This window comes from Salvelinus sp. IW2-2015, linkage group LG32 (assembly GCF_002910315.2).
Source record: "Salvelinus sp. IW2-2015 linkage group LG32, ASM291031v2, whole genome shotgun sequence".
Taxonomy (NCBI): domain Eukaryota; kingdom Metazoa; phylum Chordata; class Actinopteri; order Salmoniformes; family Salmonidae; genus Salvelinus; species Salvelinus sp. IW2-2015.
In genome coordinates, this window is record NC_036871.1 from 8,625,190 (window position 1) to 8,652,909 (window position 27,720).

The following is a 27,720-nucleotide window of genomic DNA, read 5'->3' on the forward strand; positions in this document are numbered from 1 at the left end:
TGACAATACATTATTCATAATTCAGTTCCCATTGGGCAAAACATAAACCGAAACACACCCAAAACAAACTGAAAATATATCCAACAAGTTTGTTTAGCCACAAGCTTAATGTAGTCATTGTGTGCTAGGAATACAGGACCAAATGCTAAACTTTTGACAACTTGAATATACTAATTTGTCCAAATACTTACAGAAAAAAAATACTTATATTAACTTCAAATGGGGCGGGCTAGATACATCAAGTGCTTTCATTTCTAAACGGTAAAACAGATATGTATGAAACAGATATGTATGAAAATACCCTCAAATAAAAGGTGACATTCTGTACGAATATGAAWTTTTTTATCTCAAATCCAAAATGCGTATAGAGACAAAAAAAAAGAAAATTGGCTATACTGTCCAAATAAATATGTAGTGGAGTGTACATACATATTATGTATGCAGGATCTTTGATAGATTGTTGATTGTAGATGTGAAAAAAGTACATAAATAGACATGGAGAAAACAAGGCTGTCCAGGAATACACCAATGTTGATGGCTGCTTGAAGGCATTCCATGTAAAACAATGATTTCTTCAGACACTTTTCTAACATAACAGACAAATAATGGTTTTGAACAATGCAAGAGTTAGACTAAAGATAAATAGAATAGTGGAATAAAAAATGAGAAACACATATCCAATGAGAGTTGTAGTTATACAACATTTTGCCCCACAATATATTAAGGCTAATATAAATCGAATTACAATCTAATTTGATCAAATCTGGAGTTTTGTGCAAATATCATGTGGGAAAACAATTGTGGAAAATAATACATTGGATAAGGCACAGTATCAATGACATGGCAGTAAAAGTCCAGAGTATTGTGGAAGAGTTTCTCTCCTGGCTGGCTTTGGTTCGCCAGTTGCCGCCCTACACCACAGACTATTGGCACAGCACATGTTCCAATTCAACAAACGCTGAAAACAAACTTACAAACAGCACCCTTATCATGGGGGCAAACAATGTGCCTTGTTAAATCTACAACAGCACCCTTATCATGGGGGCAAACAATGTGCCTTGTTAAATCTACCAACAAGCACCCTTATCATGGGGGCAAACAATGTGCCTTGTTAAATCTACAACAGCACCCTTATCATGGGGGCAAACAATGTGCCTTGTTAAATCTACAACAGCACAAATACAAAATAGGTAAGAACACTTAGATTAACCTCACCCAGTGCTCCTCAATTCTGGAGGGTCACAAATGTCGGGCACGGACCCGAGGTCTTTATACTTAGCCACAGTGCCTTCAGCACCCATTTAAGGAAGTGCAGTGATGATAAGGCCTCTAGAAACAACACATCTCTGCATTAGTTCCCTATATGGAGTCAATGCATGCACACATCACTGACAGAGAGAAACAGAAACTAAGGAAGAAAGAGAGGCTGGTGAGTGAGATAACCACAGGAAATGAATAGTTTTGTCAGGAAATTGATAAACTTAACTACAGTGTGTTTTGGCACTTAGTCATTTCTGAGTATGTTTTAGCAGAGGTTGAAGCAGATGGAACAGGGACCCTGCTGAGGCCTCTACAGGCGAGAGTGTGCATTGTAGACAGCTAACGCTGGTTGACTTGCACAAACAAGACAAACTGGCACAAACAGACAGAAAACACAGGTATAAATACCCAGGGGATAAGTAGGGAATATGGGCAACACATGGAGGGGGGTGGAGATAAGCACAGGTGAAACAGATCAGGGCGTGACACATAGGCACAAAAAGCCTATTTGTCTCAAATGTTGTGCACAAATTTGTTTACATCCCTGTTAGTGAGCATTTCTCCTATGCCAAGATAATCCATCCATCCGACAGGTGTGGCATATAAAGAAAATGTGCAGTTGTCTCACACAACACAATGCCACAGCTGTCTCAAGTTGAGGGAGCGCGCAATTGGCATGGTGACTGCAGAAATGTCCACCAGAGATATTGCCAGAGATTTTAATGTTAACATAAGCCTCCTCCAACCGTAGACGATGTGTAACAATGCCAGCTCAGGACATCCTCATCCAGCTTCTTTACCTGCAGGATCGTCTGAGACCAGCCACCCGGACAACTGAAGAACTTCTGCACAAATTGTCAGAAACCGTCTCAGGGAAGCTCATCTGCATGCTCGTTATTCTCACCAGGGTCTTGACTGCAGTTCGGTGTCCTAACCAACTTTAGTGGGCAAATGCTCACCTTCGATGTCCACTGGCACACTGGAGAAGTGTGCTCTTCATGGATGAATCCCGATTTCAAATGTACTGGGCAGATGGTGTGTATGGCATCGTGTTGGTGAGCGGTTTGCTGATGTCAATGTCGTGAACAGAGTGCCCCATGTTGGCAGTGGGTTTATGGTATGGGCAGGCATAAGCTCCAGTCAACAAACACAATTGAATTTTATCGATGGCAATTTGAATGCACAGAGATACCGTGACGAGAGCCTCAGGCCCATTGTCGTGCCATTCATCTGCCGCCATCACCTCGTTTCAGCATGATAATGCACGGCCCTATGTCGCAAGGAACTGTACACAATTCCTGGAAGCTGAAAATGTCCCAGTTCTTCCATGGCCTGCATACTCACCAGACATGTCACCCATTGAGCATGTTTGGAATGCTCTGGATCGAGGTGTATGATAGCGTGTTCCAGTTCCAGACAACATTCCAAAGGCCACAATCATCAGCCTGATCAACTCTATGAAAAGGAGATGTGTCGTGCTGCATGAGGCAAATGGAGGTCACACCAGATACTGACGTGTTTTCTGATCCACGCCCCTACTTATCTGTGACCAATAGATGCATATCTGTATTCCCAGTCATGTGAAATCCATTGATTTAGGGCCTAATTCATTTAATTGACTGATTTCCTTAAATGAACTGTAACTGAATAAAATCTTTGAAATTGTTGCATGTTGCATTTATATTTTTGTTCAGTGTAGTTGGCCCCTTCGACGACAGCCTCAAGGCTATAAATGACTACCTAGAGCAGATAGTTACATTAGACTGTGACTTTACAGTGTAATCACTGTTACGGTATATACAGTATATATTCCATTAGTATAAAAGCTACAGTATACTTAAATTCCCAGTCATGTGTGCCAGGAAACTCCCTTTGCTACTTGAGACCTGTCTTGTGCAGACAACTGAGGATGGATCACTGAATATGAAACATGAAGTCCATGCAATTCATGAAGTTTCCTACAAAACAATTTCCTTTGGCCCATTTTAGACAAACATATACACACCACATTCCCTTCAGTGTGGGTCAGTTACCTCTTCCTCTGTGACCTGTTCCTACTGTAACAATTCCCCTCCCCTGGCTTAAAGCACTGGAAGGAGGGCAGCCATGATTGATCCCTGAACAGGGGGCAGCCCCACTGAGCTATATATGAATTGGTGACAGCGTCCAAGATGGTCAACCGTTGTTTTCAATGTAATCTTCTCACATTCGTGTACACTGTTTCATAGTTGTTGCCATCGTTCTAGAGAGCTGATTACACCTGCACTCAGTGCTCACTGGAGCAGTGCAAGCAGCGATGACGTCATCCAGAAACACGACAGATAGTGGATTAATATAAAAACATATCTCTGGCTGAGTGCAATTATTATTTTTTTTATCAGCCTTTAAGACACTTCCGTGAATAATTTAATGGATCTTTTGTGTACAAAGGTGATGTATTATTGGAAATGTTCAAATTTGACTTATCTATGAGGCCGTCTATAGATGGGTTGGTGGTTTAGCAACAAAACCAATGCGTGCACAACTATGGGGCAAAACAGACGTGGTTGGCTTAGATTGTTGACAACATGTAAACTGTATTTCGTCTCCAATGTTTATTAAAAACATAAATACATTTGCACAATGACCACTTGTTGTCTCAGATTGTTACAGTTGTTGGTTAGCTAGCTAATTGTATCCATATTAGCATTGACATAAAATCTGTTAAAACAAGACATGGAATCAAGAACAATATGAAACTAGCTGAAATGAGTCATTTACGATTCCCCACATGGCAATTTCTTGTCATTGTTAGTAGCTATCTGGACTTCTGCTCCATTGCAGCGTGTGCATCGTTTGTTATGTTGTCAGCTAACCCATCTATGGGAATTGTGTTTTTGGGCTCAACTTCAACTAAACTAATAATCCTAGGCCTGTAGGTGCAGTGGAAAGCAGCTTCCAGATAGGAACCCTGGGCCTTGGGCAGGCCTGACTTACTCCCCTTTAGCTCCAGACACACAATCAGAGGCTGAATATTTTTGTCGAAGTGCAGGATAACCAACCCAGCTCTAAGGGTTAGTTAGTTCCTGTTGTAGGAAATGTTACTAAACTCAGCAAAAAAATAAATGTCCTCTCACTGTCAACTGCGTTTATTTTCAGCAAACTTAACATGTGTAAATATTTGTATGAACATAACAAGATTCAACAACTGAGACAAACTGAACAAATTCCACAGACATGTGACTAACAGAATTGGAATAATGTGTCCCTGAACAAAGGGGGGGGGGGTCAAAATCAAAAGTAACAGTCAGTATCTGGTGTGGCCACCAGCTGCATTAAGTACTGCAGTGCATCTCCTACTCATGGACTGCACCAGATTTGCCAGTTCTTGCTGTGAGAGGTTACCCCACTCTTACACCAAGGCACCTGCAAGTTCCCGGACATTTCTGGGGGGAATGGCCCTAGTCCTCACCCTCCGATCCAACAGGTCCCAGACGTGCTCAACGGGATTAAGATCCCGGCTCTTCGCTGGCCATGGCAGAACTGACATTCCTGTCTTGCAGGAAATTACGCACAGAACGAGCAGTATGGCTGGTGGCATTGTCATGCTGGAGGGTCATGTCAGGATGAGCCTGCAGAAAGGGTACCACATGAGGGAGGAGGATGTCTTCCCTGTAATGCACAGTGTTGAGATTGCCTGCAATGACAACAAGCTCAGTCCGATGATGCTGTGACACACCGCCCCAGACCATGATGGACCCTCCACCTCCAAATCGATCCCGCTCCAGAGTACAGGCCTCGGTGTAACGCTCATTCCTTCGACAATAAACCCGAATCTGACCACCACCCCTGGTGAGACAAAACCGCGACTCGTCAGTGAAGAGCACTTTTTGCCAGTTCTGTCTGGTCCAGCGACGGTGGGTTTGTGCCCATAGGCGACGTTGCCGGTGATGTCTGGTGAGGACCTGCCTTACAACAGGCCTTCAAGCCCTCAGTCCAGCCTCTCTCAGACTATTGCGATCAGTCTGAGCACTGATGGAGGGATTGTGCGTTCCTGGTGTAACTCGGGCAGATGTTGTTGCCATCTTGTACCTGTCCCGCAGGTGTGATGTTCGGATGTACCGATCCTGTGCAGGTGTTGTAACACGTGCTCTGCCACTGCAAGGACAATCAGCTGTCCATCCTGTCTCCCTGTAGCGCTGTCTTAGGCCTCTCACAGTATGCACATTGCAATTTATTGCCCTTACGAATTATATTTGAAAGACAGGGTCCTGAAAAAGGGACATTTCTTTTTTTGCTGAGTTTATATTTTGCATAGCAATTGGCAAGCCTGCTCTAGCCATTCACTCGTTGGTACCAAAACATGTATCGCAAACAGACACTGTAACAAGCTATGGGCCATGACCTCCTTTATAGAAGAAACATGCATACAAAAACAGCCCATAATATAGACCATCAGAGCCAAGGAGAGTACCAAAATAGATACAGATAGATCTACCAAAATAAAGGAAACACCAACAAAGTGTCTTAATAGGGCATCGGGCCACTGCGAGCTGCCAGATCAGCTCCAATCCGAATTGGCATAGATTCTACAAGTGTCTGGAACTCTATTGGAGGGATGCGACACCATTCTTCCATGAGAAATTCCATAATAGGGTGCGTTGTTGATGGTGGAAAACACCGTCTCAGGCGCCACTCCAGAATCTACCATAAATATTCAAAACACACACACACTTTAAAACCCCTGTGCTCCTTTGAGACCCCTCTTTAAAAGTCACTGTGCTATGGAGTAGTCCCTTCAAAGTCACTGAGCCATCATCTAGCCGTGGTAGCCAAAAATAATGGACAACTGCACATTTTTTTTTTTTTTACATTTCCCTAAGCATGATGGGATGTCAATTGCTTAATTAACTCAGGAACCACACCTGTGCGGAAGCACCTGCTTTCAATATCCTTTGTATCTCTCATTTACTAAAGAGTTTCCTTTATTTTGGCAGTTACCTGTAAATTGCCTGGTAAATTCTGATCTACATTAACTACCTTATCTTATTTTCCTCCTTCAGTGTCATTCGTCTGTCCCCATATGTAAACGTGTCAAGACAAAAGGTCAAGGATTAATCCACTGACTACATTCTAAATAAATGTTATGGGGATGTACATATTATATAAATGATAAGGCCTCAACAGCTTTGGCCCATCCTATGTCAACTAAAGCTCCTATGAACAGAAAGTGCACAGTCTATAAGAGAAATAAAAAAAATGGCTTTGAAAGGCAGTGGTAAAGAAATATCCAAAATACAATGACATAAGTGCAATTTTTTTGACAAACAAAAGGGAATGGGGGTTGATCCAGTTGTGAGACTACAGTAACCTCAACACGGCAGAACTCCAGTCGAGTATCTTATCGGACCTGGAGAGCTACAGATGAGTCTAAACTGTCCACTCAAAATAAGAGTAAAAGCAGAGCCATACTGTAGGTGAGTATGATGTTACAGTCTGTCTGGATATATTTCTCTGGATAAAACAGTGCAGAGGGGAAAGAACAGAAAGATGCATAGAAGCAGAACTCAAACTCAGGGCCTGTACCCCAATCACTCCGAACAAAGGGAATGTTTTGAGAGAACCAAATTATTTACCAGACAAAAGACATACAATCCATAATATAAATTATTCAAAGCCTGGATTAAATACTAAGGGATTTTGATTGTTAATCCCAACCCATCCTCTGCTTTTTAGAGAACGGGAATTTTTGTGAAGATGATATGGTTTTGTTTTTCAAAAGGTCGTTTTTTGCTCAACAGTTTGATGAACAGTAGCAACATACAGTATTGCTCTGTATGAGTGGGCAGGAAAGTAGGTACCATCATGAACAATGTGAGACACAGCTGGGCTTTACCATCCCCCACTAAGGTCAAAGTTCACAGTCAAAACCCAGGGTCATATTCATTAGGGCACACTGTAGCAAAAAGTTTCAAAAAGATTGTGCAAAGGAAAACATTCAGGGTGTCCATTCCCATTTAAGTTAGTTTTTCTTCCATTTGTTACCCAATGAAAATGACCCAGGACTAAAAGACAGTAGGGTATTTTTCCACCACCTACAGTAGCTCAATGAGCTAAGTCTTTTACAGTTTATAGTCTTCCTGGTCTCTGGTCTTCTCTGGACTAGTTCTGTCCTGGTAATTCCTTGGGTTGTTGTAGGAGACCGAGAGTGGGGGTGCGCTGGTGTTTGGCGCGGCCACAAGGGAGCTGAGCTCTGGGGCGTATGGCTGCAGGCCCAGTTGCTTGTTGTCCTTGAGTTTGCGGACCACCACGCAGCAGAAGTCCTCGCTGTGACGGTGGCAGGTGTCAAGGAGCTGGCGGACCTTGGCAGTGTGCGTGGCCCGGTTCACCACCAGCTCGTAGTCCTCACGCATCAGGAGAGAGCACGCAAGCAGGGCGTCCAGGCTCTGGTTCAGGCAGGCCTCCGTCATCTTGGAGACAATTTCCTCGCGCCGTGCCGTGATCCAGCAGGCCATGGGGCCCAGCCTGGGGCCGAGGGGGTTCGATGGCAGGATGAAACCTGGGGAAGGTGGGGGCAAAGTAGGTATTATATGAGAGGTAATATACAGTGCCTAAAGAAAGTATTCACACCAAGACTTATTCGACAACTTAGATATTGTGTCACAGATCTACACACAATACKCCATAATGTCAAATTGGAATTTCGTTTTACATTTTTACAAAATAAATGAAATGCTTAAATTTCTTGAGTCAATAAGTATTCAATCCCTTTGTTATGGCATGCATAAATACGTTCTGGAGTAAACATTAGCTTTTTAAAAAAATGTAACCTTTATTTTACTAGGCAAGTCAGTTAAGAACAAATTCTTATTTTACAATGACAGCCTAACCTGACCAAACCCTCTCCTAACCCGCACAACGTTGGGCCAGTTGTGCGCCGCCCTATGGAACTCCCGATCACAGCCGGTTGGAATACAGCCCGGGATCTAACCATGGATCGAACCAGGGTCTGTAGTGACGCATCTAGCACTGAGATGCAGTGCCTTAAACCACTGTGCCACTCGGGAGCCTAATGTGCTTAACAAATCACATAATAAGTTGCATGGACTCACTCGTGTTCAGTAATAGTTATTAACATGACTTGAATGACTACCCAATCTCTGTACCTCACACACAATTATCTGTAAGGTCCCTCAGTTGAGTAGTGAATTTCAAGCACAGATTCAACCACAAAGACCAGGAAAGTTTTCCAATGCCTCTCAAAGTAGGGCACCTATTGGTAGAGGGGTAAAAAAATAACAAAGCAGACACTGAATATCCCTTTGATCATGGTGAAGTTATTAATTACATTTTGGATGGTGTATCAATACACCGAGTCTCTACAAAGATTCAGGCGTCCTTCCTAACTCAGTTGCCAGAGAGGAAGGAAATCGCTCAGTGATTTCACCATGAAGCCAATGGTGATTTGAAGTCAGTTACAGTTTAATGGCTGTGATTGGAGAATGGATCAGCAACATTGTATTTACTTCACAATTCTAACTTAATTGACAGAGTGAAAAGGAAGCCTGTACAGAATACAAATATTCCAAAACATGCATCCTGTTTGCAACAAGGCACTAATGTAATACTGCAAAAAATGTGGCAAAGCAATTTTATTTTTGTCCTGAATTTAAAGTGCTATGTTTGGGGCAAATCCAATACAACACATTACTGAGTACCACTCTCCATATACATTTTCAAGCACAGTGATGGCTGCATCATGTTATGGGTATCCTTGTAATCGTTAAGGACTGGGGATTTTTTTCAGGATAACAAAAATAAATGAAAAACACATGCAAAACACAGGCAAAATCCTAGAGGAAAACCTGGTTCAGTCTGCTTTCCACCAGACACTGGAAGATTAATTCACCTTTCATCAGGACAATAACCTAAAACACAAGGCCAAATCTACACTGTCGTTGATTACCAAGTAGACAGTGAATGTTCCTGAGTGGCCGAGTTACAGGTTTGAATTAAATCTACGGCAAGAACTGAAAATGGTTGTTTGGCAATGATCAACAACCGATTTATCAGAGCTTGAAGAATAATGGGTAAATGTTGCACAATCCAGGTGTGGAAAGCTCTTAGAGACTTACCCAGAAAAACTCACAGCTGTAATCGCTGCCAAAGGTGCTAAATCCCACCCTGTGCAACTGGGTCCTGGACTTCCTGACGGGCCACTCCTAGGTGGTGAAGGTAGGAAACAACACCTCCACTTCGCTGATTCTCAACACACGGGCCCCACAAGGGTGCGTGCTCAGCCCCCTCCTGTACTCTCTGTTCACCCATGACTGCATGACCACACAGGCCTCCAACTCAATCATCAAGTTTGCAGACGACACAACAGTAGTAGGCCTGATTACCAACAATGACAAGACAGCCTACAGGGAGAGGGTGAGGGCCCTGGCGGCAGAGCAAAGAAAATAACCTCTCCCTCAACATCAACAAAATGAAGGAACTGATCATGGACTTCAGGAGACAGCAGAGGGAGCACGCCCCTATCCACATCGACGGGGCCGCAGTAGAGAAGGTGAAAAGCTTCAAGTTCCTCTGCGTACACATCACTGACAATCTGAAATGGTCCACCCAAACAGAATGTGGTGAAAAGGCGGAATAGCGCCTCTTCAATCTCAGGAGGCAGAGAAAAATGTGGCTTGGCCTCTAAGATCCTCACAAACCTTTACAGCTGCATCATTGAGAGCATCCTGTTGGGCTGTATCACCGCCTGATACAGCAACTGCACCACACGCAACTGCAGGGCTCACCAGAGGGTGGTGCAGTCTGCCCAACGAATCACCGGGGGCACACTGCCTGCCCTCCAGGACATCTACAGCACAGGAAGGCCAATGTCACAGGAAGGCCAAAAAGATCATCAAGGACATCAACCACCCGAGCCATGGCCTGTTCACCCCGCTACCATCCAGAAGGCGAGGTCAATACAAGTGCATCAAAGCTGGGACAGAGAGACTGATAAACAGCTTCTATCTCAAGGCCATCAGACTGTTAAATAGCCATCACTTGACAGCCTCTACCCAGTTCCCTGTTCTGAACTTAGTCACTGTCACTGGCCGTCTATCACCCGGTTACTCAACCCTGCACCTTAGAGGCTGCTGCTCTATGTATATAGACATGGAATCACTGGCCACTTTAATAATGGTACACTGGTTACTTTAATAATGTTTACATACTGTTTTACTAATTTCACATGTATATACTGTATTCTAGTCAATGCAAATTGGAAAGTTGACTTAAGTAAATGTGATATTTCATTATTTACTCATATTTAAATGTTTTATATATCATTCACATACACACATGTTGAAGTCGGAAGTTTACATACACCTTAGCCAAATACATCTAAACTCAATTTTTCACAATTCCTGACATTTAATCCTTGTAAAAATTTCCTGTCTTAGGTCAGTTAGGATCACCACTTTATTTTAAGAATGTGAAATGTCAGAATAATAGTAGAGAATTATTTATTTCAGCTTTTATTTCTTTCATCACATTCCCAGCGGGTCAGAAGTTTACATACATACACTCAATTAGTATTTGGTAGCATTGCCTTTAAATTGTTTAACTTGGGTCAAACGTTTCAGGTACCCTTCCATGAGCTTCCCACAATAAGTTCGGTGAATTTTGGCCCATTCCTCCTGACAGAGCTGGTGTAACTGAGTCAGGTTTGTTGGCAGCCTTGCTCGCACACGCTTTTTCAGTTCTGCCCACACATTTTCTATAGGACCGAGGTCAGGGCTTTGTGATGGCCACTCCAATACCTTGACTTTGTTGTCCTTAAGCCATTTTGCCACAACTTTGGAAGTATGCTTGGGGTCATTGTCCATTTGGAAGACCCATTTGCGACCAAGCTTTAACTTCCTGACTGATGTATTGAGATGTTGCTTCAATATATGCACATAATTTTCCTGTCTCATGATGCCATCTATTTTGTGAAGTGCACCAGTCCCTCCTGCAGCAAAGCACCCCCACAACATGATGCTGCCACCTCTTGCTTCACGGTTGGGATGGTGTTCTTCGGCTTGCAAGCCTCACCCTTTTTCTTCCAAACAGAACGATGGTCATCATGGCCAAACAGTTCTATTTTTGTTTCATCAGACCAGAGGACATTACTCCAAAAAGTACGATCTTTGCCCCCATGTGCAGTTGCAAACCGTAGTCTGTCTATTTTATGGCGGGTTTTGGAGCAGTGGCTTCTTCCTGGCTGAGCGGCCTTTCAGGTTATGTCGATATAGGACTTGTTTTACTGTGGATATAGATACTTTTGTACCGGTTTCCTCCAGCATCTTCACAAGGTCCTTTGCTGTTGTTCTGGGATTGATTTGCACCTTTCGCACCAAAGTATGTTCATCTCTAGGAGACAGAACGCGTCTCCTTTCTGAGCGGTATGATGGCTGCGTGGTCCAATGGTGTTTATACTTGCGTACGATTGTTTGTACAGATGAATGTGGTACCTTCAGGCGTTTGTAAATTGCTCTCAAGCATGAACCAAACATGTGGTGGTCTACAATTATTTTTCTGAGGTCTTGGCTGATTTCCCCATGATGTCAAGCAAAGAGGCACTGAGTTTGAAGGTAAGCCTTGAAATACATCCACAGGTACACCTCCAATTGACTAAAATTATGTCAATTAGCCTATTAGAAGCTTCTAAAGCCATGACATAATTTTCTGGAATTTTCCAAGCTTTTTAAAGGCACAGTCAACTTAGTGTATGTAAACTTCTGACCAACTGGAATTGTGGTACAGTGAATTATAAGTGAAATAATCTGTCTGTAAACAATTGTTGGAAAAATTACTTGTGTCATGCACAAAGTAGATGTCCTGAACGACTTGCCAAAACTATAGTTTGTTAACCAGAAATTTGTGGAGTGGTTAGAAAACAAGTTTTAATGACTCCAACCTAAGTGTATGTAAACTTCCGACTTCAACTGTACATACATACATACAAGTGCATTCGGAAAGTATTCTAAAATTGATTACATATTTTCCCCCCCCTCAATCTACACACAATACCCCATAATGACAAAGCAAAAAAACATATTTTTTTTGCAAATGTATAATGTACAGAAATACCTGATTTACATAAGTATTCAGATCCTTTGCGATGAGACTCAAAATTGAGCTCAAGTGGATCCTGTTTCCATTGATCATTCTTGAGATGTTTCTACAACTTGATTGGAGTCCACCTGTGGTAAATTCAATTGATTGGACATGATTTGGAAAGGCACACACCTGTCTATATAAAAAGGTCCCACAGTTGACATTGCCTGTAAGAGCAAAAATCGAGCCATGAGGTTGAAGAAATTGTCTTTAAAGCTCAGAGACAGGATTGTGTCAAGGCACAGATCTGGGGAAGGATACCAAAAAATGTGTGCAGCATTTAAGGTCCCCAAGAACTCAGTCCCCAAGAACCTCCATCATTCTGAAATGGAAGAAGTTTGGAACCACCAAGAGTCTTCCTAGATCTGGTAGGTCGGCCAAACTGAGCAATCTGGGGAAAAGGGCCTTGGTCAGGGAGGTGACCAAGAACCCAATGGTCACGGTAGGGACTTGGAGACTAGTCATGATCGACGGAAAGATGAACGGAGCAAAGTACAGAGAAATCCATGATGAAAACCTTTCCCAGAGCGCTCAGGACCTCAGACTGGGTTGAAGGTTCACCTTCCAACAGGACCACAACCCTAAGCACATAGCCAAGTCAATGCAGGAGTGGCTTCTGGACAAGTCTCAATGTTCTTGAGCGGTCCAGACAGAGCTCGGACTTGAACCCAATCTAACATACCTGGAGTGACCTGGAAATAGCTTTGCAGTGACACTCCCCATCCAACCTGACAGAGCTTGAGAGGATCTGCATAGAAGAAATGGGAGAAACTCCCCAAATACAGGTGTATCAAGCTTGTAGCGTCACATGATTTGAGGCTGTAATCGCTGCCAAAGGTGTTTTAACAAAGTACTGATTAAAGGGTCAGAATACTTATGTAAATGTGATATTTCAGTTATTTATTTTTAATACATTTGCAAAAATTTCATTTTTTTTGCTTTGTCATTTTGGGGTATCGTGTGTAGATTGATTTAATACATTTTAGAATAAGGCTGTAACGTAACAAAACGTGGAAAAACTCAAGGGGTCTGAAACATTTCTGAATGCACTGTACATAAATTCATCAAAAAAAGAAACAGCCCTTTTTCAGGACCCTGTCTTTCAAAGATAATTTGTAAAAATACAAATAACTTCACAGATCTTCATTGTAAAGGGTAGAAACACTGTTTCTCATGCTTGTTCAATGAACCATAAACAATTAATGAACATGCACCTGTGGAACGGTCTTTAAGACACTAACAGCTTATAGACGGTAGGCAATTAAGGTCACAGTTATGAAAACTTAAGACACTAAAGAGGCCTTTCTACTGACTCTGAAAAACACCAAAAGAAAGATGCCCAGGGTCACTGCTCATCCGCGTGAACGTGCTTTAGGCATGCTGCAAGGAGGAATGAGGACTGCAGATGTGGCCAGGGCAATAAATTGCAATGTCCGTACTGTGAGACGCCTAAGACAGTGCTACAGGGATACAAGATGGACAGCTGATCGTCCTCGCAGTGGCAGACCACGTCTAACAACATCTGCACAGGATCGGTACGGCCGAACGTCACACCTGCGGGACAGGTACAGGAGGGCAACAACAACTGCCCGAGTTACACCAGGAGCGCCCAATCCCTCCAGCAGTGCTCAGACTGTCCGCAATAGGCTGAGAGAGGCTGGACTGAGGGCTTGTAGGCCTGTTGTAAGGGAGGTCCTCACCAGACATCACCGGCAACAACCTCGCCTATGGGCACAAACCCACAGTTGCTGGACCAGACAGTACTGACAAAAAGAGCTCTTCACTGACGATTCACAGATTTGTCTCACCAGGGGTGATGGTCGGATTCGCGTTTATCGTCGAAGGAATGAGCGTTACACCGAGGCCTGTACTCTGGAGTAGGATCGATTTGGAGGTAGAGGGTCCGTCATGGTCTAGGGCGGTGTGTCACAGCATCATCGGACTGAGCTTGTTGTCATTGCAGGCAATCTCAACGCTGTGCATTACAGGGAAGACATCCTCCTTCCTCATGTGGTACCCTTCCTGCAGGCTCATCCTGACATCACCCTCCAGCATGACAATGCCACCAGCCATACTGCTCGTTCTGTGCGTGATTTCCTGCAAGAAATGTGGCCATGGCCAGCAAAGAGCCCGGATCTCAATCCCATTGAGCACGTCTGGGACCCGTTGGATCGGAGGGTGAGGGCTAGGGCCATTCCCCCCAGAAATGTCTGGGAACTTGCAGGTGAGTTGGTGGAAGAGTGGGGTAACATCTCACAGCAAGAACTGGCAAATCTGGTACAGTCCATGAGTAGGAGATGCACTGCAGTACTTAATGCAGCTGGTGGCCACACTAGATACTGACTGTTACTTTTGATTTTGACCCCCCCCCCCCTTTGTTCAGGGACACATTATAACATTTCTGTTAGTCACATGTCTGTGGAACTTGTTTAGTTTATGTCTCAGTTGTTGAATCTTGTTATGTTCATTTAAATATTTACAGATGTTAAGTTTGCTGAAAATAAACGCAGTTGACAGAGGACGTTTATTTTTTTGATGAGTTTACATACATATATACTGAACAAAAATATAAACGCAACATGCAACAATTTCTAATATTTTACTGAGTTACACTTCATAGAAGGAAATCAGTCAATTGAAATAAATGCATTAGGCTCTATTCTATGGATTTTACGTGACTGTGAAGGGGTGCAGCCATGGGTGGGCCTGGCTCCCTAGTGGGTGGGCCTATGCCCTCCCAGCCAATCAGAATTATTTTCTTCACAAAAGGCTTTTATTACAGACAGAAATTCTCCTCAGCACCCACCCACCCTCCTCAGATGATCCCACAGGTGAAGAAGCCGGATGTGGAGGTCCTGGGCTGGCGTGGTTACATGTGGTCTGTGGTTGTGAGGCCGGTAGGAAGTACTGCCAAATTCTCTAAAATGACGTTGGAGGCAGAKAATTCTATTCTCTGGAAACAGCTCTGGTGGACATTCCTGCAGTTATGCCAATTCCTGCATGCCAATTGCACGCTCCCTCAAAACTTGAGACATCTGTGGCATTGTGTTGTGTGACGAAACTACACAAATTAAAGTGTAATTTTATTGTCCCCAGCACAAGGTGCACCTGTGTAATGATCATGTGATTTAATCAGCTTCTTGATATGTCACACCTGTCAAGTGGATGGAAATGCTCACTAATAGGGATATAAACAAATATGTGCACAACATTTGAAAGAAATAAGCTTTTTGTGCGTATTCTGTGCGTAGATTTTTTATTTCAGCTCATGAAACATGGGACCAACACTTTACATGTTGCGTTTATATTTTTGTTCAGTGTATTTCTTAATTCCAGTCTTCTACTTTTAGATTTGTGTGTGTTGTTCTGAATTGTTAGATATTACTGTACTGTTGGAGCTAGAAACACAAGCATTTCGCTACACCCGCAATAACATCTACAAAATGTGTATGCAACAAAAAAAGGTAAATCTTTGATTAAGATTTTCTACAAAGTATTGACTCAGGGGTGTGAATACTTATGTTAGCGAGATATCAGTATTTTAGTTTCAATAAATTTGCAAAAATGTTGAAAGACATGTTGTTTTCACATTGTCATTATGGGGTATTGTGGATTAAATCTATTTAATCCACTTTGGACTCAGGCTGTAACACAACAAAATGGTGAATAACTCAAGGGATATGAATACTTTCTGAAGGCACTGTAGGTAGTGAGACTAGGAGGGTGTAATGTTAGTCATGTTGTAATTTGGTTGTGAACTTCTATTACCTGGCTGTGGTTGGTATGGCTGTGACTTCAGGGTGAGGTTGTCCAGGTGCGTCACACACTCCGTCTCAGGCAGGCCTGGTTTGAGGGGAATATTGAGGTTATTCAGGGGCCTGGCACTCTGGGGGTAGTCGTTGAGGTTGTTGTCCTCTGGGGTCTGCTTTCTGAGGGGCTCCAGGTTGTGGAACATGAACGACGTGGGGGATACTTCTAGGAGGGATGAGAAGGAGGGGTTGGGGGGGGAATGGGAGATGAGAAGAGATGGGTGTCAATCAGAGGAGGCTCCTCCAGGGAAGAAGAGGAGGATATTCTCCTCATTAACTTGAGGAAAGATGTATCTATTCAAAGTCTTTTCAAAAGAGAAGAGTATACAACGCAGCAACAGACTAGTACTCAGGAAACTCTTCAGCAGTCATTTGCAGCTGTCAATCACAGTACAGGAAAGGAGGTAGGCTTACCTTTAAAAGGTGGGGCATTGGTGCTAGTGAGGGAGCTCGGTCGGAAGATGTCCGTGTCCTGGGAGGAGCAAGACCCAGAGCCAGAGCTTCCCTATGGCAGTGAGAGAAGGACGGTATGAAAATCTGGTTACCGCTCCAATCTACTACACCTTCCTAATATTGAGTTGTTCCCCCTTTTGCCCTCAGAACAGCCTCAATTCGTTTTGGCATTGACTCTACAAGGTGTTGAAAGCGTTCCATAGGGATGCTGGCCCAAGTTGACTCAAATGCTCACAGTTGTGTCAAGTTGTCTGGATGTCCTTTTGATGGTGGACCATTCTTGATACACACGGAAAACTGTTGAGCATGAAAAACCAGCAGCGTTGTAGTTCTTGACACACTCAAACCGGTGCGTCTGGCACCTACTACCATGTCCCGTTCAAAGGCACTTAAATATTTTGTCTTGCCTATTCACCCTCTGAATGGCACACATACACAATCCATTTCTGAATTGTCTCAAGGCTTAAAAATTATTATTTTATCCTGTCTCCACCCCTTCATCTACACTGATTGAAGTGGATTTAACAAGTGATATCAATAAGGAATCATAGGTTTCACCTGGATTCACCTTGTCAATCTATGTCATGGAAAGAGCAGGTGTTCCAAATGCTTGTATTATTGGTTGAAATTATGTTGAATTTAAGATTTGATTTAGACACATGCTATTTGGCCTTGTTTCAATGTTGATAGTGCAATGGAATGTTGAAATCAATGTCATTGTTTCAACGTCATGCCATCAACCTAAATAAAGACGTATATTGAAATATAAGAAGGCACAGTCCAACGACTCCTGCCTGAACAGTGACTCCTACTGTTAAGAGGGGTAATGCACTTAAGTTAGAATTGGTCTACCATCCAGGAGTGTACCATCCAGATGCCTACCTCTATAAAAACCTGCTTAGCTTTGGTAACAAACAAGCTGTGTATGTTTCAGTTATCATGTCAACACATTCTGACATTGATCAGCTTCCATATTCATTTGCGTATTCTACCTAAATAACATTGAATAGTTGAAAGTAACACACTTTTCTTACACAAGCTGTATGTAAATTCAGAGTGAGTTTGGGTTTATGTAGGCTACATTGACATCGGATTTGTCCAACAAAGGACACCATCATTTTATCGAGTAGCTAGGTATACTGTCATTCATCCATGGTTGACTGGATCTTTGGAAGTTTAGAAGTAGTTACTATTAGCCTTATAAATAGGATGCCAAATTCATTATATTTATAATACACTTTTATCTTTTGATATTGTCTTGTCTATGAAGGATCTTGGTTGATTTCACATTTTATCTGCAAGTTATTAATGTTCGATTCACATTTCCATCAAAAAAATGAAGTTGAAGAATATGAATAAATCAAATCAAACTTAATTTGAAGTGCATTGAAAGTTTGATTTAGTGCCATTTAGTACATTTTGTTACATTACAGCCTTATTCTAAAATGGATGAAATTGTAATTTTTTTGCAAATGTATTAAAAATGGAAATATCACATTTACATAAGTATTCAGACGCTTTACTCAGTACTTTGTTGAAGCACCGTTGGCAGCGATTACAGCCTCGAGTCTTCTTGGGTATGACACTACAACCTTGGCACACCTGTATTTGGGGAGTTTCTCCCATTCTTCTCTGCAGATCCTCTCAAGCTCTGTCAGGTAGGATGGGGAGCGTTGCTGCACAGTTATTTTCAGGTCTCCAGATGTTCGATCGGGTTCAAGTCCGGGCTCTGGCTGGCCCACTCAAGGACATTCAGAGACTTGTATCAAAAAGAAACTCCAGCGTTGTCTTGGCTCTGTGCTTAGGGTTGTGGTACTGTTGGAAGGTGAACCTTCACCCCAGTCTGAGGTGCTGAGCAGGTTTTCATCAAGGATCTCTCTGTACTTTGCTAATTTKATCTTTCCCTCTATCCTGACTAGTCTCCCAGTCCCTGCCACTGAAAAACATCATCACAGCATYATGCTGTCACCACCATGCTTTAGGGATGATGCCATGTTTCCTCCAGGCGTGACGCTTGGCATTCAGGCTTGGTTTCATCAGACCTGAGAATCTTGGTCTGAGAGTCTTTAGGCGCCTTTTGGCAAACACCAAGCGGGCAGTCATGTGCCTTTTACTGAAGAGTGGCTTCCGTCTGGCCACTCTACCATAAATGCCTGATTGGTGGGATCTGCAGAGATGGTTGTCTTTCTGGAAGGTTCTCCCATCTCCACAGAGGAACTCTGGAGCTCTGTCAGAGTGACCACCGGGTTCTTGGTCACCTCCCTGACCAAGGCCCTGCTCCCGTGATTGCTCAGTTTGGCCGGGTGGCCAGCTCTAGGAAGAGTCTTGGTGGTTCCAAACTTCTTCCTTTTTAGAATGATGGAGGCCACTGTGTTCTTGGGAACCTTCAATGCTGAAGACATTTTTTGGAACCCTTCACCAGATCTGTGCCTCGACACAACCCTCTCTCTGAGCTCTACGGACAATTCCTTTGATCTCATGCCTTGGCTTTTGCTCTGACATGCACTGTCAACTGTGGGACCTCATATAGACAGGTGTGTGTCTTTCCAAATCATGTTCAATCAATTGAATTTACCACAAGATGCACCTGAACTCAATTTCGAGTCTCATAGCAAAGGTTCTGAATACTTATGTAAATAAGGTATTTCAGATTTTATATTTGTATACATTTGCTAAAATTAGCTTCTTTCTCTCAAATTTTGTGCAGAAATGTATTTTACATCCCTATTAGTGAGCATTTCTCCTTTGCCAAGATAATCCATCCACCTGACAGGTGTGGCAAATCAAGAAGCTGATTAAACGCCATGATCATTACACAGGTGCACATTGTGCTAGGGACAATAAAAGGCCACCCATGCCCTCCAAGGACCATTCATGGCTTCAATTACATATTTTTTTTAATTTTTGTCATTTACAAGATGCCCATATCCAGAGCGATGTACAGTAGCGAGTGCCTACATTTTCATACTGGTCCCGTGTGGGAATCAAACCCACAACCCTGTTGTTGCAAGTGCCATGCTCTACCAACTGAGCCACACGGAACCAACACCCCTGCCCAGCCATGTGAAATTCATAGATTAGGGCCATATGAATTTAATTCAATTGACTGATTTCCTAATATAAAATGTAAACTCTGTAAAATCATTTAAATTGTTGCGTTTAATATTTTTGTTCAGTATAATATACACAGTACCCGTCAAAAGCTACTCATTCCAGGTTTTTTCTTTATTTTTACTATTTTCTACATTGTAACACATATGGAATCATGTAGTAACCAAAAAAGTGTTAAACAAATCAAAATATATTTTATATTTGAGATTCTTCAAAAGTAGCCACCCTTTGCCTTCATGACAGCTTTGCACACTCTTGGCATTCTCTCAACCATTTTCCATGAGGTAGTCACCTGGAATGCGTTTCAATTAACAGGTGTGCCTTGTTAAAAGTTAATTTGTGGAATTTCTTTCCTTCTTAATGCGTTAGAGCCAATCAGTTGTGTTGTGACAAGGTATGGGGGTATACAGAAGATGGTCTTTTACCAAATAGGGCTAAGTCCATATTATGGCAAGAAAAGCTCAAATAAGCAAAGAGACACGACAGTCCATCATTACTTTAAGACATGAAGGTCAGTCAATTCGGAAAATTTCGAGAACTTTGAAAGTCTCTTCAAGTGCAGTCACAAAAACCATCAAGCGCTATAATGAATCTGGCTCTCATGAGGACCGCCACAGGAAAGGAAGACCTAGAGTGTCACGCCCTGACCTTAGATATCTCTGTTGTCTATATATTTTGGTTAGGTCAGGGTGTGACTAGGGTGGGTACTCTAGTGTTTTATGTCTAGGGTTTTGTATGTCTAGGGTTGTTGTAGGTCTAGGGGTTTTGTATTTCTATGTTGGCCTGATATGGTTCCCAATCAGAGACAGCTGTTTATCATTGTCTCTGATTGGGGATCATATTTAGGCAGCCCTGTTTCCCACTTTCTGTTGTGGGATCTTGTTCTATGTTTAGTTGCCTGTCTGCACTACTCATATTAGCTTCACGGTTCGTTTTGTTATTTTGTTCGTTTGTTCAGTGTTTGTTTTTATAATAAAGATGAATGTACGCTTACCACGCTGTGCCTTGGTCTCCTCCTTACAACGGCCATGACATAGAGTTACCTCTGCTGCAGAGGATAAGTTCAGTAGAGTTAACGGCACCTCAGAGTTCAAGTAACAGACATCTCAACATCAACTGTTCAGAGGAGACTGCTTGAAATCAGGCCTTCATGGTCAAACTGCTGCAAAGAAACCACTACTAAAGGACACCAATAAGAAGCTTGGGCCAAGAAACACAAGCAATGGACATTAGACCGGTGGAAATCTGTCCTTTGCTCTGATGAGTCCAAATTTGCGATTTTTGGTTCCAATCGCTGTGTCTTTGTGAGACGCAGAGTAGGTGAACGGATGATCTCTGCATGTGTGTTTCCCACCGTGAAGCATGGGGGAGGAGGTGTGGGGGTGCTTTGTAGTGCATTGACTGCTTTCAGAATACGTTTCCCTCTTATGGCTCTCACAACTTGAACGCACCTCGAGAGGAATATTTATCTCGCATAAAACACACAACCTCAAGCTGACTAGGTAAACTATTCTACTATGGTGTTGTCTGATGTTCTTTTAACAATGTTAAATAGTAGCACTGGAAAGATATATCCTGAGTGATAAAGTAGAGGCTTTGAATTACTTATCCAGCAGCTAGAGTACGCTACATGCAGCTGTCTGAGTTGAGCACTGCTGTGAAGTACATTATAAACCATTTCATTCCCTTCATCTGAACATTGGAGTTTCAGCAACAATCATGCATGTCAGTTCTGTGCACACTGCATAACTGAGAAAATCTAATATTTGAGAATACATTTGTATTCTGTCTGCATTAAGCTGTGTCATCTCCAAGCCAAACCTGCCAAACTGTTTTCCTCGTGACCTGTGTCCTGTGCAGTGTCGCACTGACTGACCTTTGACTTCTTGACCTCCAGCACGGCCTCCAGGATGTCGATTTCATCAAACCTGCTCAGCATTGGCTCCAGCTTTATCACACACACTGCACAAGACAGGGAGAGGTGGTTATGGCTCTGTAGCTTTCAGGGTCAAATGTATACTTGCAACACCTACATAGATATTACATTGATAATACATTGATAATACATTGAAACATTGCGTTAGACATGTTGACCAAGGAAGGTTTCAGCTCCAAGTAAACAGGTAAGGTGACAGTGGCAGATCCAGAATCAGACAGAACCTTAACTAACCATTTGGGTAAGGAAAGCACCAAACTGATCTGAGATCTGTGTCTAGGGGCAACTTCATCCTATGTTAAGGTAATGAGTTGGAGGTCATGGCTCTTACAAATGAATTGAGGTCAAAGGTTAGCGCTTGCAAGCTAAAATATGATTTGAACGATGCAGCAACACCGATCAGCAGCATCAGCTTGTTGGCCTGCCCAGGTTCCTGGAGGGGAGTGGACTGGGTGTGAGGGGATGGAGAGGCTCGCCTCATAGGGGGCTTCTCCGGACTACTGCCGAGGTGTGGTGGTCTTACTGCCGCCGAAGCATCACCCAGGTGGGTGCTACACTTCTTGTGGTGGACGATCCAGCCTAACTACAAAGGAAGAGCTGTGAACGTCGAAGACGACGAGGTGCCCGATGAAGACCTCTGGGGCCTGTCTGTCAGCTGATCTCTACCTCCCTGCTGCACCATCAATGCTCTCTCCCCTCAAGATACTACTTTTCCAAACTGCATCTGAAGTTGTGGAAGACTATTGCCCAAGAATTCCCTTATTTGATTTAACCTCTACGGACCACCCATCCCGGATCCGGGATCATTCTCATCAGAAACGCTGACTAGCATAGCCTAGCCTAGCGCCACAGGGATATGTGACCGAGTTTCTACTTGTAATGAAAAACGCTATATAAAATAAATATATTATTATTATTATTATTATGTCTCTTACTGAGAAAGCAGGGCCGTTCGTCAGGGTTGGCGGTCCAGCCGCAGATCATGAGGTTGATGAGTGTCTCCCTGCTGGGGATGTCCCCTGGCAGGTAGTCCAGGCCTATGTCGGGACGTATCCCACGCAGTACGCTGAACATGACCTGCATGGGGTTGGTCGCCTCTGTACAGAAAACATACCAATTCTCACTCAGTGTTTTAGTTCCGAATGAAGATTTAATATCACTTGAGGATGGKAATCCCACCACTGCCACCAACTATATTTGGTCTTTGTTTTTCCTTTTTTTCGAGCATACAGAGGACCAGAAACGTCAACTCATGAGTTTGGTATATGTCACTGACCACAAACACAGTGAGGTCATGTGGCTAATCTATATGTATGGAAGCATAAAGCTGACAAAATTCATTTTGAATGAAGCTACAGTATATGCTTCCACAAAAGTGAGGTCATTAAGATCCATGATTCTTATACAGAACTAATGTTGGCAAATGCAATGCATTCGAACAGTAAAGAAAGCATCTACACAATGAATTACCTTCAAATGGTATCCTCCTGGACAGCACCTCCCACATAATGATAGCGTAACTAAAAACAGGAACATAAAGAAAAACAGGAACCTCACGAAAAACAGTCTTATTTGGCCCACAGTTAGAATAGCAGCCTCTGGGGACAAAAAAACCCATTATGTCAGATGAGTTGGCATTTCACTTAAAAGGGAGGAAGTCACAAATGTTATTTCCTCAGTCTTACACCAACACATTTTCCAGTGACAAAATGACTCAGTCATAATGACAGCTGTTCATGTCCCAAAAGCCCCAGTGAATGTAAATCAGAGGTTAGGGGAAGTTGAAGAGCTAGTGTCATATCTGTTTTCTACATTTCCTTTTTGACATGTTCGCTCTAACAAAGGATTCATTTAAGGGGGTGTTCATCTAGAAAGGGCAAGCTCCCTATAGTCAATTACTGAGATGAAATTGAAATTGGAGCTTAACATAAAGTACCTCACTGTTTGCTCCATGAGGAATGTGGTCCGATTTACCGCAGGCTAAGTAATAGATGTGCCTTGAAGTACAGAGACTTCTCTTAAAAAGTTATGCTGAGAATGTTGTGGTTGTGTTGTAAAGTGGTGGATCACCACAGAAAGACTGCTCAACTTCCAGAGAAACATCTTTTCTATTCAAATTTCACCCACATTTCAAATTGTGTTTCACTCACATAGGCTTTGGTTATTGTCAGTCATTATTACTGCAAAAAAATATATAATAATTGAGTAGATCTGGGTAGGTTTTATATTACACATTGAATCATGAAGGCACCTTTAAGACAGTGGTCTGAAGAAATGTTAATATTCTTCCTCGGTAGCCCGGATGTCATATSACTTCGTACTTTAGCCTAGTGCTCAGTTTTTCATTGTCGTGCCAGAGATGCTCTATAAAGCACAAACAGAACTGGCAACATAGCTATAACTCAAAACCTGGTTCTGGTTGGCTGTTTAGCCTTTAGGCTCACCTGTAGATGTCGTGTTTGACGACTGCAGAGCGGCTRTTGGAGGGTTCGTACTCCTCTGGGGGCATGTAGATGATGGTGCCCCCCATCTCAGGTGGCTTGGATCCCGAGCCTTTACTGATCGACAGCTGGCGCCATTTAGACATGCCAAAGTCTGCTATCTGYACAGACATGTACKTTACATTTGAGTCATTTAGCASATGCTCCTACCCAGAGAGACTTACAGTTAGTGCATTCATCTTAAGATAGCTAGGTGAGACAACCGCGTATCAGAGTCGTAGCCCTAGGTACATGTTTCCTCAATAAAGATGTTGTCAACAAAGTCAGTACTGGTAGGAAAAGACAAGTGTAAACTTATGGGAATAAGACAGATGTCTTATTTAAAGATACTCTTTGAAGAGGTAGGGTTTCAGACGTTTCCAGAAGATGGGCAGGGACTCTGCTGTRCTAGCATCAGGGTGGAAACTGGTTATAACATTGGGATGCCAGGACAGAGAAGAGCTTGGACGGGGCTMAGCGGGAGCTGCCCTRCTGMAGGGGTGGATGGGCCAAGAGACCAGATGTGGCAGAAGAGTACTCGGGTTGGGGTGTAGACAACAATGACAACAAGCTGTTGGAGAGCTGGGTCGTGTTCAGTAGGGCACACGTAAACAAACTGTTTTGCAGCGAAAAGTGAAAATCAATGTTCTTATTGGACATGTAGTCCAAGTAGTACCTCCCCGTTTCGCTCAACGTTTTCTCCCTACAGAACACAACCCTGGACTTCCAAAAAGACACTGATAATCAGACTAACCAAATATGTAGGTCTACGTTAGGGGTCTCCAACCTTTTCTAGCATGAGATCTACTTTTAAAATAAGACATGTTGCGAGCTACTTAGTATTTTTCGCTTTTCCCTCTCAAATTACAATTGTCTATTGAGAAACAATGAAATTCAATATTCTGAGCCTATGTAATGCTTAAATCACATCAAAAGACCATTTTTGAGGCCTGGAAGAATAACACATTTTGATTTGAGTGTAATAACCCTTTAATTGCGCATTTTGCGAGAGAGGAATGTGCTGGTATAGCAATGTTTTTTCCTGCTGCATATGTCATGACAGAGTTTGCAAACAAAAGCCCAGGTAAACCTACTTAACATTTCATTGAGGAGAGAAAGTCTTTCTGTCTACCCAGAAGACAATCATCATTATCGCTAACTGGCTACACAACGTGAATAARAGACAAAACACGTGCACCACACAGACTTACATGCTGACCAGACCGCTCGCGTGCGTCCTTGATCGCGCGCATGTTGATTTTGTCCACCCACACCAGACAKGATCAGGACACGCAGGTTGAAATATCAAAAAAAAACTCTGAACCAACTATATTAATTTGGGGACAGGTCGAAAAGCATTAAACATTTATGGCAATTTAGCTAGCTAGCTTGCTGTTGCTAGCTAAATTGTCCTGGGATATAAACAGAGTTTATATCTACAATTAATCCACAGATAACAGGGTAAAAGTTTGCTTCTAATAAACTCTCCTCCTTCAGGCTTCTTCTTCTTCTTTGGACTTTATATGGTGGTTGGCAACCAACTTTAAGGTGCATTACCACTACCAACTGGTCTGGAGTGTGGACCTCAGTTCATCTTTAAAATCACCCACGTGGGTATATGGTCCTAAAAACCAATGAGGAGATGGCACGTGGGTATACTGTATGCTCCTAAAAACCAATGAGGAGATGGAAGAGGCAGGACTTGCAGCGCGTAATGTGTCACAAATAGAAGTTCTATTTTAGCGCCTGGCTACGCAGACGATCGTTGACGCGCGCGAGCAGTGTGGGTGCAATGATTGAATAACATGTATGTGTAAATGCACACATGCGGTGTGGTCAGCATGGTACAGGGGCAATATTGCTAGAAATGAATGGTCAGATATTGTGTTACGTTTGACTTTTAAGCCAATTGTGGCTAACTAGGGCTGCCACAATGTCAACGTGAATTTGATTGAATAGTAGCCCGGGAGCTTGAGGTGTCTGATACCTGTGAGATTAATATGACAGTTATGCTGGAACATGTGAAAAATACATTCACTTTCAGAATTGTTTGGCAAGCTACTCATACCTTAGGGGGCTGCAAGCTACTGGTAGCTAGCGATCGACCTGTTGGAGACCACTGGCCTAGGGTATTTGTCAGTGACATTGGAAAGTGGAGTTGGTACACAACCAAATTAAAATCTGGGCCAAGTTAAGACACATTAGGCAACTAGCATGAAAATAAAGACAAATTAAGGTCCAATTGGTTGATGCAGGATGGTTGCTTTGGATAATGGAGTGCTGATTCATTCATATTCTAACCCTCTCTCCTGACCCCCACTGGCTTTCACCGACTGGTCGAGCACCGATTCAGATGTTGCTCTACCAGAGTTACCCAGTAATAGAGTCGCTGCTATTAGCTTCACGACTGACATTTGGACCAGCGATATCTGCCCCATGAGCATGCCGAGTCGCACAGCACAGTGGGTCGTCTAGGATTTCGTACTGAGGTAAGTCGTATTGCACGCTCATGAATGTGCTGGTTGTCATACCGCTGCTGCCATTTCAATGGCATTTGAGAACATGAACACACTCCTAGCTCCATTCGAACAACTGACTGGAGAAATAAGCTCATCTACTGCGCCTGCAGCAGACGTGATACCCTCTGTCATGGCATTGAAATGCCTGCTCAACAAAACTGCAGACACAAGCTGTGAACAAGCGATTCGGTCGCATTCTCTTTACTGTGTCGCCACCATGCTCGATGCTATGTTCAAGGACCACTACTTCAATGCAGACAAGAAACAGGGTTTACGTGAAATGTTACATACACAGCTGCTGGACAAGATGGAAACGTACAAAGTGACAGTGCGCACAGAGGAAGAGAGGCCACGGACAGACAGAGCTGAAACTTCATCATGTAAATCAGTGAAATCCTGGTTGAGGATGAAACGACTGAACAAATGAAACAGCACAGAAAGTAAGTGAAAGAAATACGTTTTGATTATGTTTTACTGGTAAATGAGGACATACAGTTGAAGTTGGACATTTACATACACCTTAGCCAAATACATTTAAACTCACTTTTTCAAACTTTCTGACATTTAATCCAAGTAAAAATTCCCTGTCTTAGGTCAGTTAGGATCACCAGTCTATTTTAAGAATGTGAAATGTCAGAATAATAGTAGAGAGAATTATTTATTTCAGGTTTTATTTCTTTCACCACATTCCCAATGGGTCAGAAGTTTACATACCCTCAATTAGCATTTGGGAGCATTGGCTTTAAATTGTTTAACTTGGGTCAAACGTGTCGGCTAGCCTTTCACAAGCTTCCCACAATAAGTTGGGTGAATTTTGGCCCATTCCTCCTGACAGAGCTGGTGTAACTGAGTCAGGTTTATAGGCCTCCTTGCTCGCACACGCTTTTTCAGTTCTGCCCACAAATTTTCTATAGGATTGCGGTCAGGGCTTTGTGATGGCCACTCCAATACCTTGACTTTGTTGTCCTTAAGCCATTTTGCTACAACTTTGGAAGTATGCTTGGGGTCATTGTCCATTT

At 42.9% G+C, this 27,720-nt stretch overlaps 1 protein-coding gene across 1 annotated transcript in view; it reads right to left on the reverse strand.

Annotated features, from left to right (window-relative positions):
- Positions 1–3,743: 3,743 nt before the first annotated feature.
- Positions 3,744–27,720, reverse strand: part of LOC111956958 (receptor-interacting serine/threonine-protein kinase 2-like) — a 30,254-nt gene continuing 6,277 nt past the window's right edge. The window contains exons 2-9 of the mRNA XM_023977671.2: positions 24,147–24,304; positions 23,173–23,222; positions 22,638–22,799; positions 21,612–21,728; positions 21,121–21,206; positions 16,617–16,707; positions 16,162–16,368; positions 3,744–7,798 (exon numbers count right to left, since the gene is read on the reverse strand). Coding sequence (XP_023833439.2) covers positions 7,362–7,798; positions 16,162–16,368; positions 16,617–16,707; positions 21,121–21,206; positions 21,612–21,728; positions 22,638–22,799; positions 23,173–23,222; positions 24,147–24,304 — 1,308 coding nt within the window. The 3' untranslated portion in view covers positions 3,744–7,361. The remainder of the gene's footprint in view (positions 7,799–16,161; positions 16,369–16,616; positions 16,708–21,120; positions 21,207–21,611; positions 21,729–22,637; positions 22,800–23,172; positions 23,223–24,146; positions 24,305–27,720) is intronic.